Raw genomic sequence first — 13,483 nt, forward strand, 5'->3', positions numbered from 1 at the left:
TAGAAATTGCAAACCCCCAAAAATCTCTGGAGTTGCAATCTCGTACCGGGCTGGGCCCATTCCAGAACCGCTCTAACCTTCTCCTGATCCATCCTAATCTCACCCCTGGAGATGATGTACCGAGAAAGGATGTAGTGTGGGCGTGAAACTCGCACTTCTCGGCCTTCACGAACAGGCGATTCTCCAACAATCGCTGCAGAACCTGCCGGACATGCTGGACGTGGTCGGAAGGTTCCTTCGAGAAGATCAGAATGTCATCCAGGTAAACAAACACGAAGAGACCGATCATATCTCTCAGGACGCCGTTCACCATACTCTGGAATACCGCTGGAGCATTGGTCAGTCCAAACGGCATCACCTGATACTCGAAGTGACCCATCGGTGTATTGAAACCCGTCAACCACTCGTCCCCCTCTCTGATCCGGACCAGGTGATACGCATTGCGTAGGTCTAGCTTGGTGAACACCGTAGCACCCTGTAAGGAGTCGAAGGCAGAACTCATCAAGGGCAGGGGATACTTGTTTTTGACCGTGATGTCATTCAACCCCCGATAGTCAATACACGGTCGAAGAGAGCCATCCTTCTTTCCCACAAAGAAGAAACCTGCCCCCAGGGGTGATGACGAGGGACGAACGAGACCAGCAGCTAGGGACTCCTTGATGTAGGTCTCCAACGCCTCACGTTCAGGTCGGGAGATACTGTATAACCTTCCCTTGGGGTAGACAGCTCCAGGAACCAGGTTGATGGCACAATCATATGGTCGGTGGGGAGGAAGTGACAGAGCCTTCTGCTTACTGAAAACTTCCCCAAATCGTGATATGTCTCGGGAACCAGGGACAAATCTGGGGGTTTAGCCTCAATCACCTGACTGGGAACCGAATGGGGGCAGGCAGTCTTGAGACAGTTAGCATGACAATCAAGGCTCCAACTCGTTACCTTGCCCGTCACCCAATCGAACGTGGGATTGTGTTCCTTCAGCCAGGGGTATCCAAGAACCAGAGGAACATGGGAAGACGGCAGAATGAAAAATGAAATCATCTCAGAATGATTCCCGACAACCGCATCTTAACCGGTTCAGTCCTCATCGTGATACGTGCCAGACTACTGCCGTTCAGAGTGGTCGCTTCAATGGCTTCCGGCAATTGCTCCTTGGAAAGCCCCAGCTGTTCCACCAACTCGGCATCGAGAAAGCTTCCATCGGCACCTGAATCGATAAAAGCGTTAAGCGCTAAGCTCTGATTCCTGTTCACAAGGGTAGCCGGGAAGCGGGGTCTGACAGAGGTACTGAGAGGTTGAAACTGGCTCGCTAAAAGTCCTCCCAACTTTAGCGAGCCGGGCAGTTTGACGACCGCCGGGAACAAGTGGAGATGTAATGTCCCGAGCGACCACAGTAGAGGCAGCAGTTGGTCTTACGTCTATGTTGACGCTCCTCCTTGGTTAACCCGTGCCGCCCCACTTGCATGGGTTCAGAATCGGGAGAGAGGTCCTCTCCACTAATCCTTAGTGGTGGAGAATGATCGACGGGTTCTGGTCCACCATCCGACCCGACTGGGAACTGAGAAGCTGATCGATTGGACGGACCCCCTTGCTTCTCCCTCCTTCGCTCTCGGACTCGATTATCCACCCGAATAGACAAGGCTACCAAGCTGTCCAGGTCACTAGGCTCCGGATAGGAGATCAACTCATCCTTGAGCTGCTCCGACAGGCCCTGGTAAAAGGCCGCTTGCAAAGACTCCTCGTTCCACCCACTCTCCACAGCCAACGTCTTGAACTCGATCACGAAGTCGGCCACGCTCTGCGAGTTCCTTGGTGAAGAGAAAACAGACGCCTAGCTGCGTCCCCCCCTCGGACGGAATGGTCGAAGAGCTTCCTCATCTCGGCCGTGAACCCCTGGTATGAAGCCATGCAGGGATCCTGTCGTTCCCAAACGGCTGAAGCCCACTCCAGCGCTCGACCACGCAGCAACTCAATCAAAAAGGCTATCCTAGCCTTGTCAGTGGCATAAGAGTAGGGCTGTAGATCGAACACTAATCCACACTGCATAAGGAAGGAACGGCATCTTCCCAGATCCCCCTCATACTTCTCCGGCGCCGGAACCTTGGGCTCACGGAGGGACACCACTTCAGAAGCGGCAGGCGAGATGGGTGGAACCGGTAGTGGGTCCTCCACCGGACACTGGCGTTGGTTCTGGACCTCCATCAGGCCGGTAGAAAGGTTCCGAACTGACAACGCGATCTCCTGTAGTACCGTGCTATGATGGCCCAACATCTTCTCCTGCTGGGTAATGGCATGGCGAACGGAGTCCAGGTCCGCTGGGTTCATAATTGGCCGGATCGTTCTGTCACAGTTCCCTCAGCCAGAACCCAGAAGCAGACCAGGACAAGGAGAGTTGAACGAAAGTGAGGGTTTATTCAGATAACAAAAAGGTGCAGAATAATCCAGGGACAGAGCGGACGGCGTGGGTGAGTAGTTGGGGGTGCAGTACTTGGTCCAGTGATGGCTCGGCAGCCGCCGACCATCAGGCAGAGGTGGGGTGAAGGTTCGGACGTGTGACTGCAGGTGGAACAAAAACGGAGGTAAGGACACAAAAACTTGACAAAGTACAAAACAACCAAAACTCACGCTAGCACTCAAAACTGATACGCAGATACACCTACTGTTCATGGCTAACGATCCGGCAGGAACTGGATGTTGGGCCAGAGCCTAAGAAAGGTGCTGATTAGGCCCAGGTGTGCAGATTGCTAAATGGGAAGCAGGTGCGGAAACCAGAGCGCTCCCCGGAGCGTTCCCGAACCCTCGGGAAACTGGAGATTACGAACAGGACCCGACTCAGACAGCCGGGATCGTTACACGCTCCCCTCCATACGTATTTGGATAGCGAAGCTACATTTTTATATTAGGCTCCCATATTCCTTGCACGCATTAACTACATCAAGCTTGTGACTCTACAAAGTTGTTGGGGCATTTGCAGCCTCCCCATAAAAAAAGTATTAAATTAAGGCACAAAGATCATACCCCCCAAAAAAATATGTTTAGTTGTATACTCTGAACGGCATCTCACTTATCATTATTCATGTTTCATTCATGATTTTTCAGGATTATCAGGATTAATTTAGAAGTGTTCAGAAACATCTTATCTACTCACTTAAGCCCTATTCACAGAGGTTATGTAATTATTACCTGAGCATGTCTGAGGATGATTCGGATGGGATTAGTTTTACCAAACTGCCCCCTCTAATTATGTTTTCCTTCTCATTCAAAATGTACCGTTATGATGGAAGCCTGGAGGCTGTTCTAGGCTTGAAGATATTTCAACTTGTCTAGGGATAGCCTAATATTGGCTTTCAGTTTGGAGACAGTCAAAATAATATCAATAAGAACCCTTAATTAATTTATTAATTTATTAACTGACATATTTTTTCAATTGATGAATTCATTGGCACAATATCATCCGCTTAAACTTTTAAAAGTGAAATAGGCACTGGGAAAGTTGATATATGACAAAACAGATCATTCATCTGTAGGCTATGTGAATAGCACTTTGTTTTAAGCATGAAGTTGTTCCCATGTTCTTACCCAAACTGCGAGCGAGCAGCATCTGTTAAACACTGTAATACCAGTGTAATATCAGTATTACCAGGTAATACCACCTCAAGCTGAACCTCGGCAAGACGAAGCTGCTCTTCCTCCCGGGGAAGGACTGCCCGCTCCATGATCTCACCATCACGGTTGACAACTCCGTTGTGTCCTCCTCCCAGAGTGCAAAGAACCTTGGCGTGACCCTGGACAACACCCTGTCGTTCTCCGCTAACATCAAAGCGGTGACCCGGTCCTGTAGGTTCATGTCTACAACATTCGCAGAGTACGACCCTACCTTACACAGGAAGCGGCACAGGTCCTAATCCAGGCACTTGTCATCTCCCGTCTGGATTACTGCAACTCGCTGTTGGCTGGGCTCCCTGCCTGTGCCATTAAACCCCTACAGCTCATCCAGAATGCTGCAGCCCGTCTGGTGTTCAACCTTCCCAAGTTCTCTCACGTCACCCCGCTCCTCCGCATACTCCACTGGCTTCCATTTGAAGCTCGCATCTGCTACAAGACCATGGTGCTTGCCTACGGAGCTGTGAGGGGAATGGCACCCAAACGAGGGCATTGCGTTCTTCCACCTCTGGCCTGCTGGTCCCCCTACCTCTGCGGAAGCACAGTTCCCGCTCAGCCCAGTCAAAACTGTTCGCTGCTCTGGCACCCCAATGGTGGAACAAGCTCCCTCACGACGCCAGGACAGCGGAGTCACTTACCACCTTCCGGAGACACTTGAAACCTTACCTCTTTAAGGAATACCTGGGATAGTATAAAAGTAATCCTTCTACCCCCCACCCCACCCCCACAAATAAAAAATAAAATATAGATATATATATAAAACAAATGAAAATTAAAAATATACTCTAGAAACAAAAAAATTAAAAATATTTTTAAAAAAGAATATTGTAAAGTGGTTGTCCCACTGGCTATCATAAGGTGAATGCACCATTTTGTAAGTCGCTCTGGATAAGAGCGTCTGCTAAATGACTAAAATGTAAATGTAATACCCCTCAAAACACAGGGATAAGTATTATCAGAGGGCCTTGGAGTTTGCCAAAAAACAGTAGGTTCTTCTGGCTGGAATTGTTACTCTCCCGTCATGTGAAGGTTACTGACATGGCAGATTCTCATGGGACTAAAATTACAGATGTGGTGTTTTGTGCTCATGCACATCATTACTTTACCCGACCTCCCCCAGTAAAACTAATTTCATCCAAATAGGGCTTTAGAAATAAAATTATTCCAGCCATCATTCAATTACTATTGGGCAAAATACACTGAGTCTACAAAACATTAGGAACATTTCCATGACCAGGTGAATCCAGGTGAAAGATGTGATCCCTTATTGATGTCACTTGTTAAATCCACTTTAATCGGTGTAGATGAAGGGGAGGAGACATGTTAAAGAAGGATTTTTAAGCATTGAGACATGGATTGTGTATGTGTGCAATTCAGAGGGTGAAAAGATTTAAGTGCCTTTGAACGGGGTATGGTAGTAGGTGCCAGGCGCACCGGTTTGAGTGTGTCAAGAACTGCAACGCTACTGGATTCTTCCCGCTCAACAGTTTCCCATGTGTATTGTTAGCAGTTGATGTTATTCTTCAATAACACAGACCCCAAAGCAAATCGGGAGGGGGGGGAATATATTTATTCAAAGAGAACAAATCATAGTTGTTATGCTGGAAAGTAGATGGTAGATGTTCATTCTTCCCTGTTCTCAATGTTTCTCCACTGAACAAAGAGACAGGATGCAGTTCATAGCCTCAAGCCTAGCATGTGGCTGACCAATTAAAATTCCTCGCAATAAAATTGGGCTACTGGCCATTTGGACCAATGAAGACTTGCCCCATGTAGCTATGAGTTCCTGGTTGGAACCCCTACAAAGATTCTAAACAGATGTTGAACTGAAAAACAACTATTTCCATTGATCGTTAATTCCCTCTTGACCTCTTGACCACTAGTCCCCTTGACCACTAGTCCTCTGCGTTGTGTGTATTTATCTTCGAATATTCTTACAGTATCAAGAATTGTCCATCACCCAAAGGACATCCAGCCAACTTGACACAACCGTGGGAAGCATTGTAGTCAACATGGGCCAGCATCCCTGTGGAACGCTTTCGACACCTTGTAGAGTCCATGCACGACGAATAGAGGCTGTTCTGAAGGCAAAAGGGGGTGCAACTCAATATTAGGAAGGTGCGTCTAATGTTTTGTACACTCAGTGTAACTCAAAACAAACTGCACATCTAATGAGTTGCAAGGAATAATGGACCAAATACTAGTTATAATATATGCTATTTAGCAGACGCTTTCATCCAAAGCAACTTACAGTCATGTGTGCATACATTTTACATATGGGTGGTCCCGGGAATCGAACCCACATTCCGGGCATTGCAAGCGCCATGCTCTACCAACTGAGCCATACAGGATCACAAATGAAAGGTAGCATTCTGAACTGTTACCTCATAAAACATTTGATCTCAAATCCAAAATGCTGGAGTATAGAGCTTCACTGTCCAAATACATATGGAGGGGAGTGTATATACACTGCAATAGCATTACATATAGAACACTTTTAATTATAGGTGCACTTCAATTTTTTGTTTGCAATTTACCTGGTACTATATTTTCTCTATATTTACCTCTCTATTCCTCTCCTCCCTCTCTCCCTTTCTCTCTCTCTCTGCCTCTCTCTCTCCCTCTCCATAGTGGGTAGTTCAGGAGATGTGTGGGAGCGTGGTACAGGGTCAGGAGCAGACAGCTCTACCTCTGCCCCTAAGGCCATCAGTGACCTGGCAGTTAGGAGGGCCCGCCACAGACTGTTGTCTGGAGACACAGACAAACACACCCAGTCCAGACCCCTCAACAAGGTCATCAAGTCTGCCTCCACTACTACCCTCTCACTCATGATCCCTGCAGGTACACATGGGGGTGTGTGTGGGGAGGGATAATTAGTGTGTGTGTGTGTGTGTGTGTGTGTGTGTGTGTGTGTGTGTGTGTGTGTGTGTGTGTGTGTGTGTGTGTGTGTGTGTGTGTGTGTGTGTGTGTTATGGGCACGTCTCTGGGTACTTTTTTCAGTGTGAGTGTGTCTGTTTGCATTTCTTTCTGTTTTGGGGTTGGATCTTGGCCTTAGTATTCAGTACTTGAGGTAAAACTGTTAGTAATATAATACAGGTGTGATATTACAGGTGTGTATGTATATACTCTATTTGCTACTGGTCTGATCTCCCTATCAAATCTCCTCTCCCCTCTCATTAGACCACCATGGAGCCTCCCCATTGGCTAGCCCCATGTCACCCCACTCCCTCTCCTCCAATCCCTCGTCCAGAGACTCCTCCCCCAGTAGAGACCTGTTCCCGGCCGTAGCCAACATCAAGCCCGCCATCATCATCCACCGGGCGGGCAAGAAGTACGGCTTCACCCTCCGTGCCATCAGGGTATACATGGGAGACACAGATATCTACACCGTACATCACATAGTCTGGGTGAGTAGGAGGCCCAAACTACACTGGCTGCTTTACACTTATTCCATTAAACTAAAAGAGATTTAACACTGCTGGTAATCCGGTTCTTCATTCGATTCAAGGACAGTGTTACCAGTGAGTTGCCAGTGATATGATTTGGTGTATCATTTCAATCTCTCTCCCTCTCTCTCTGTCTCTCTCAGCATGTGGAAGAGGGTGGTCCTGCCCATGATGCGGGGCTGAGAGAAGGAGATCTCATCACTCATGTGAACGGGGAGGCTGTCCACGGCCTGGTCCACACTGAGGTGGTGGAGCTCATCCTCAAGGTACACACTTACATATACACGCACGCACGCGCACACACACACACACACACACACACACACACACACATACACTAGCTCCTGTCTTATACGTGTTGTGTCTTACCCTCAGAGCGGTGGTAAGGTGTCCATCTCAGCCACGCCCTTTGAGAACACCTCCATCAAGGTAGGCCCCGCCCGCAAGACCGGCTCCAAATCCAAGATGGCGCGTCGCATCAAAAAGACCAAGACCAAAGATGGAGGCCAGGAAAGGTTGGTCTCTTATCTGACACACTTACCATGCACCGTCCTTCTCAGCAGTCATGCTACATGGAATATAAATTATGCTAAATGGATTATTTGTTTGTGTCTTTTTAACTCTTGTTCAACTGTGTGCGTGTGTGTGTGTGCGTGTGTTTCCATTAGCAGCAGTAAGAAGAGGAACTCTCTGTTCAGGAAGATCACTAAGCAGGCGTCTCTGCTCCACACCAGCCGTAGTCTATCCTCTCTCAACCGCTCTCTGTCCTCTGGAGAGAGTGGACCAGGGTCCCCCACACACAACCTGTCCCCCAGGTCACCTACACCGGGCTATCGCTCCACGCCTGACTCTGCACACTCTGGTAAGGTACACAGGGCCTGAACACATCCTACAAACACAAACCTTGCACAAGGTCTTGAAATAGGTCATAAAAGGTGGTGATTATGTGTGCAGAACATTTTAGGAATGTTAGTAAATGCGTAAAGTTCTAACTGTGTGTTTGTGTGTGTGTTGTGTTTTCTCAGTAGGGGGGAACTCGTCTCAGAGCAGCTCTCCCACCTCCAGTGTGCCTAACTCCCCAGCCAGCTCCGGTCACATCCGGCCCAGCTCCCTCCATGGCCTGGCCCCCAAGCTCCAGCGCCAGTACCGCTCCCCTCGCCGCAAGTCAGCCGGCAACATCCCCCTATCCCCCTGGCCCGCACCCCCCCCCCCCACCCCGCAGGGCACCTCCCCCCAACGTTCCCCCCCCCCCCTGCCCAGCCATGCCGTGGGCTCCTCCTCTATGGGTCAGTCCTTCCCCGTCAAGCTCCACTCCTCCCCCCCTCTGGTCAGGCATATCTCCAGGCCCAAGAGCACTGAACCCCCCCGCTCCCCACTCCTCAAACGAGTACAATCCACCGAGAAGCTAGCCTCCTCCCTCTCCTCCACCTCCTCCCCCTCTGCGTCGGGGGCCGGAGGTGACAAGAAGCTGCCTGTAACGGTGACAGGACGTAAACACAGCCTGGACATCTCCCACCAGGAGTTTAAGAAGGAGATGCTTCAGAGAGACACCAGTCTGCAGAGCCTGCAGGTGTCAGCTGTGGAGAGAGAGAGTCTGCTGCTGGGGGTCGGGCTGGGGCCCGGGGTGGGGGGTCGTGGGGGCCCTGTGGAGAAGGGCAGCCTGCAGAAACACTCCTCCTCCAGCAGGAAGCTGGGGCTGGCCCCCGGGAAGAGCAAGCTGAAGGACAAGCTGTCAGCCATTAGACAGGACCGGGCTGAGAGGAGGGAGTCACTGCAGAAGCAGGATGCTATCCACGAGGTGGACTCTTCAGAGGACGAGACAGACGAGGGGTCAGAGGACAGCCAGGACGGGAGGGGCAGGAACACCTGTACTTTCACCCCCCCGCTGCTCCGCCCCACCTCCGTCATGGCCACCGCCCCCCGCACGGGACCCGGGGGCACCCTCCCCTCCCTGTGTCTGTCCCCCACCTCCACCCTGCTGCCCAGCAGAGCCACCAAACCCTCCACACTCCCCGAACACAAGCCCATTCAGAGTGCTCCTTCGCTGGGAGGGAAAGACAGCGGCTCAGCCTCCTCGGATGACTGTGGGAGGAGAGAGGGGAAGGCTCCAGACCCCAGCTCCAAATTCACCCAGAGCCCCCTGTCCAGCACTTTCGCCACCCCCGGTAGTGCTTTCATCTCTAAGGACACATTCCTGAAGCCTGCTGCTCCATCTTCACATCAGGAATGGAGGAGCCCCAAGCTACCTGAGACCAGAGGGAAGAGCAGTAGCCCTGGGTTATGGAGTGAGGAGAGAGACTCTGGCCTGGAGGCCCCCAGATCCAGCCCCACTGGGTCCATAGACGGCAGGTACATAGCCCACACACCCATCTCCTCCCCAGGCATCACCAAGGAGAAAAAGGAGGCAGACAACCGGAGACAGGCTGCTGCTGCCGCCGCCGCCGCGTCCTACGCCACCCCAGCCTATGCCACCCCCAGCCCCCCAGCCCCAGTGTCAGGGTCAGAGAGTGGGGTGGACAAGGTGGTGTCCCAGCTAGCCACCGTGGCTAAGAGCTTCCTGGGGCCCGTCAAACTCACCATCCCTGGGGCCAAGGAGGCCTTTGAGAGGGCCAAGGACCAGAACCAGAGACCTTCCGACCCCCCTCACCCCAAGGCCACACCCGAACCCCCCCCCCCCCCCCTTTAGACACCCTGCCCCTCAGCCACCTCCCCGCCTGTCCTCCCAGTCTCCTAACCGGCAGCCCTCCTCCAAAACTGAGCCAGCCCCCCCTCCACAGAGGAGGGCCTCCCCTCCTAAAGACTGTACCCCGGGGCCCCAGGACCACCCGGAAAGGCCGTTGGTGGTGTTACGAGGCAGTGGGGAGACTGCAGCCATTACAGCTGTTACTGCACCAAGGCAGGGGCCCACCACCACACCCATACCCACCCAGATCCCTACTGCAGCCCCGGAGCAGCGCAAGAGGCCAGACCCCCCGGCCCCACAGAGACCCAGCCCTGCCTCCGCAGCCTCCACCCCACAGGACAAAACCAGCAGCAAGAAGACGTAGCAGAAAACAAGACTCAAGAAACACCCATGACAATACAGACTGCTTGCTCAAGATTTTAATCAACCGCATGTTTGGAAGAAAATAACAACTTATTCAAAACTCTTTGCAACACACAAATCATTATGAGAGCGAGAGAGAGAGAGATCCATCGGGGATAGATCTGTGCCCTGACTGTGTGCTGTTATGTCCCAGAGGCATCCAGGTTCGCTGTGTATCTCTTGTTCTTCTTATTCCCTGTTTTATCATTCAGACATGGATTAATGTTCCTGTGAAGTCGGTCTGCAAAGAAACGTGGGGGCTAGAAATAAACAGTGTGAGTTCATTGATCCACAGGGAAGGATTAACAAACACCTGCACTAATGGTATTTTCTTAGTATACTGCCTCGTTACCTTTCACCTTGTAGTTCCAGTAGTCTGACGTGTGTTCTTAGCTAGCCAATAGATCAGGTTGTGCCTTATAAACAAAATGGCATCCCCCCCACCACTCCACCCTGCCTGCATGTGTCTCCAGCCATCCATGACTGAAAAGGGTGTATCTCAGCAATAAAAGTAGCTTATGCTTAGCAATCAGCATAAATACATTACAGTCTGTTAATGAAACAATCTGCATTGCTCACGTTTACACACTCAGCAGTTTACAAAAGGCAAATGACATTGTGTATTATTATTATTCCCTCATGGTCTAACGCTGCACTCTGTCTCTCTAACAGTATAAAACTGCAGACTGGCTAGAACACCCTCCAGTCCCTATATAACACACTATTAATGTAGCGGCTGTCAGAATGTCTATTAAAGCAGTGTTTGTATTGTATATCATAGCGTCCCATGGTCATTTCCTTCCCCGTCTGCTCCACTGGCCCTTCCCTGACTATAGCTGGACCTGTCAGTGTACCGTATAGAGCTCTATGTGGGTGTGAGCATGTGTTGTGGTAGCTACAGTAGGATAGCCGCCTAGCCGTTCACCTTGTAGTTGCATGATAGCCTCACCATATCTACATCCCTGTCTCTTTAATGATAAAGGAATAAATAGGTGGTTCATATCACAGCTTGGACTATTGGTGAGGTGGGTAGGGAGGTTCAGTGAACCAGTCCCAGACTGCCTGGGGACAACTGATCAATCTGGTCCTAGTCTGATTTGATCACATCTTGTTTGGTCAACTACACAGCCAGACACAGTGTTGAGATAAGAGTCAAGTGGTTAGGATGAGGTAGATTTATTAAAGAGATTTGGGTTTGTGTACCAGGTAGCGCATTGTTCCACAGGGTGGATCTCTCTGCCCCTGAAACTCAATTACCCAGACTCCTCAGTAACTGAGGCAGGAAGTCAGCTCACAAGTCTGTTTACAGGCCAGTCAAAGTGACTACAGTAGGCACACCAGCCATCTATAAACTATATTATGACAACCAGTGGTTTTCCACATCCAAGTGGACCATTATCTTTATTTGTAGCCCCTGCGCTCTCTGTTTTTATCAGCCACTAAAGGTTTGCTGTTGATTTGACTTTGTATCTGGACCAACTTGCTGTGTTCTCTGTGTTTTGCCTCTTATCCTGTAAAGCTAGCAGACTTTACTTTCTATATGCGTGCAAGAGTATGTGTTGTCGTGTGGCTGTAAGATGTATATATATGAATATTTAAAGGTCTGTTTTTGTGTGTGTTTTAGTTAGGGTAAACTTTGTTAGTTACCCCTGTTAGTACTGTCTCTCCCTGATAGGCCTGATGCTTGACTGATGTCTCAGTTGGCATATAGGGTTGGAGATGGGTCAGTAGGGGGTGGGCTTTGCACAACCCTTTTATCTCTGTTTGTCAAATAAAAAGCCAACTAAATTAAAGGGCCAATCAGATCCCTGGCTTTTAGGTCAGTCACGACAATGTCGACCAATCAGTGAACTGAACACCCTTATGATCTTGTGTGCCACTGCTCTGTGTGTGGGTGTTCGTGCGTGTGTGTGTTAGTGTGTAAAGAGGGGATGTTTTCATGGTGTTAAACTATGGCCATGTGACTATCTACATCATACATCTAAATTATTTTGGTGTGCGAGTTCAAATCTCCCTCTGTACGTGTGTCAGTCTGCAGTGTGTCCTGCAAAGTTTACGTTGCTTTTGGAGATGTTGCAGAGAGCAGCTCTGGGATGACTGAGGGTGAGACAGGACTATATCTGTCTGGTGTCTATAGATACTGAAGAGGTGTTGTCGATACCTAACCCCAGACAGACAGACAACCCCGATGACTGACTGTGGCTTCCGATCTCTGTAATATGTTTACATGTTGTTCTTCTATCTTTCTCAATGGGAATCCTCTATGCCACTAGCAATCAACCCCTGTAACAGATAGTGATCATTATCAATACTAACAGCTTTCCACATAACGCTAAAGTTACCCTGTATTAAGTCAGTGTGACTAGCTTGTTGTGCTCTTTACATACACATTTTAATGTAACCTAACCACTGATGTACCACTGACAATGTTAATGTGGAGGAATAGCACATAATGTTTAAGGTTGGGCTCAGGTTGGGCTCATTTGGGAACCATCCTAAATCACCTGCAGTGCGAATAGTTGTCTCCTCTAGTGCAGAAGGATAGAGGTGAGCTAGTGTTATGATGAGTTCTCTGGTATCAAGGATATCAAGATGCAAGAAGATAATTAAACAATTGCATGGAGAGTTGATACAATGTATTTCATAATAAAATAAGTAAATTAAATCAATGATGAGAAAAGAGTCATACAGTTGAAGTCGGAAGTTTACATACAATTTAGCCAAATACATTTAAACTCAGTTTTTCACAATTCCTGACATTTAATCCTAGTAAAAATTCCCTGTTTTAGGTCAGTTAGGATCACCACTTTATTTTAAGAATGTGAAATGTCAGAATAATAGTAGAGAGAATGATTTATTTCAGCTTGTATTTATTTCATCACATTCCCAGTGGGCCAGAAGTTTACATACACTCAATTAGTATTTGGTAGCATTGCCTTTAAATTGTTTAACTTGGGTCAAACGTTTCGGGTAGCCTTCCACAAGCTTCCCACAATAAGTTGGGTAAATTTTGCCCATTGCTCCTGACAGAGCTGGTGTAACTGAGTCAGGTTTGTAGGCCTCCTTGCTCGCACACGCTTTTTCAGTTCTGCCCACACATTTTCTATAGGATTGAGGTCAGGGCTTTGTGATGACCGCTTCAATACCTTGACTTTATTGTCCTTAAGCCATTTTGCCACAACTTTGGAAGTATGCTTGGGGTCATTGTCCATTTGGAAGACCCATTTGCAACCAAGCTTTAACTTCCTGACTGATGTTTTGAGATGTTGCTTCAATATATCCACATAATTTT

General features: G+C 49.1%; 1 protein-coding gene across 3 annotated transcripts in view; it reads left to right on the top strand.

The window, feature by feature from the left end:
- The window catches only part of LOC121540426 (microtubule-associated serine/threonine-protein kinase 2-like), a 166,115-nt gene extending 153,296 nt beyond the window's left edge, over positions 1-12,819 (top strand). For 2 of the 3 annotated variants that reach the window (XM_041849287.2, XM_045207755.1), the window contains 6 exons: positions 6,292-6,501; positions 6,841-7,067; positions 7,250-7,372; positions 7,482-7,621; positions 7,775-7,968; positions 8,132-12,819. In XM_041849287.2, coding sequence (XP_041705221.2) covers positions 6,292-6,501; positions 6,841-7,067; positions 7,250-7,372; positions 7,482-7,621; positions 7,775-7,968; positions 8,132-9,792 — 2,555 coding nt within the window. In that variant the 3' untranslated portion in view covers positions 9,793-12,819. The remainder of the gene's footprint in view (positions 1-6,291; positions 6,502-6,840; positions 7,068-7,249; positions 7,373-7,481; positions 7,622-7,774; positions 7,969-8,131) is intronic. The other variant, XM_045207756.1, reaches the window with a different exon arrangement.
- Positions 12,820-13,483: the final 664 nt, after the last annotated feature.

This window comes from Coregonus clupeaformis, chromosome 26 (genome assembly GCF_020615455.1).
Source record: "Coregonus clupeaformis isolate EN_2021a chromosome 26, ASM2061545v1, whole genome shotgun sequence".
In the NCBI taxonomy this organism is placed as follows: Eukaryota; Metazoa; Chordata; class Actinopteri; order Salmoniformes; family Salmonidae; genus Coregonus; species Coregonus clupeaformis.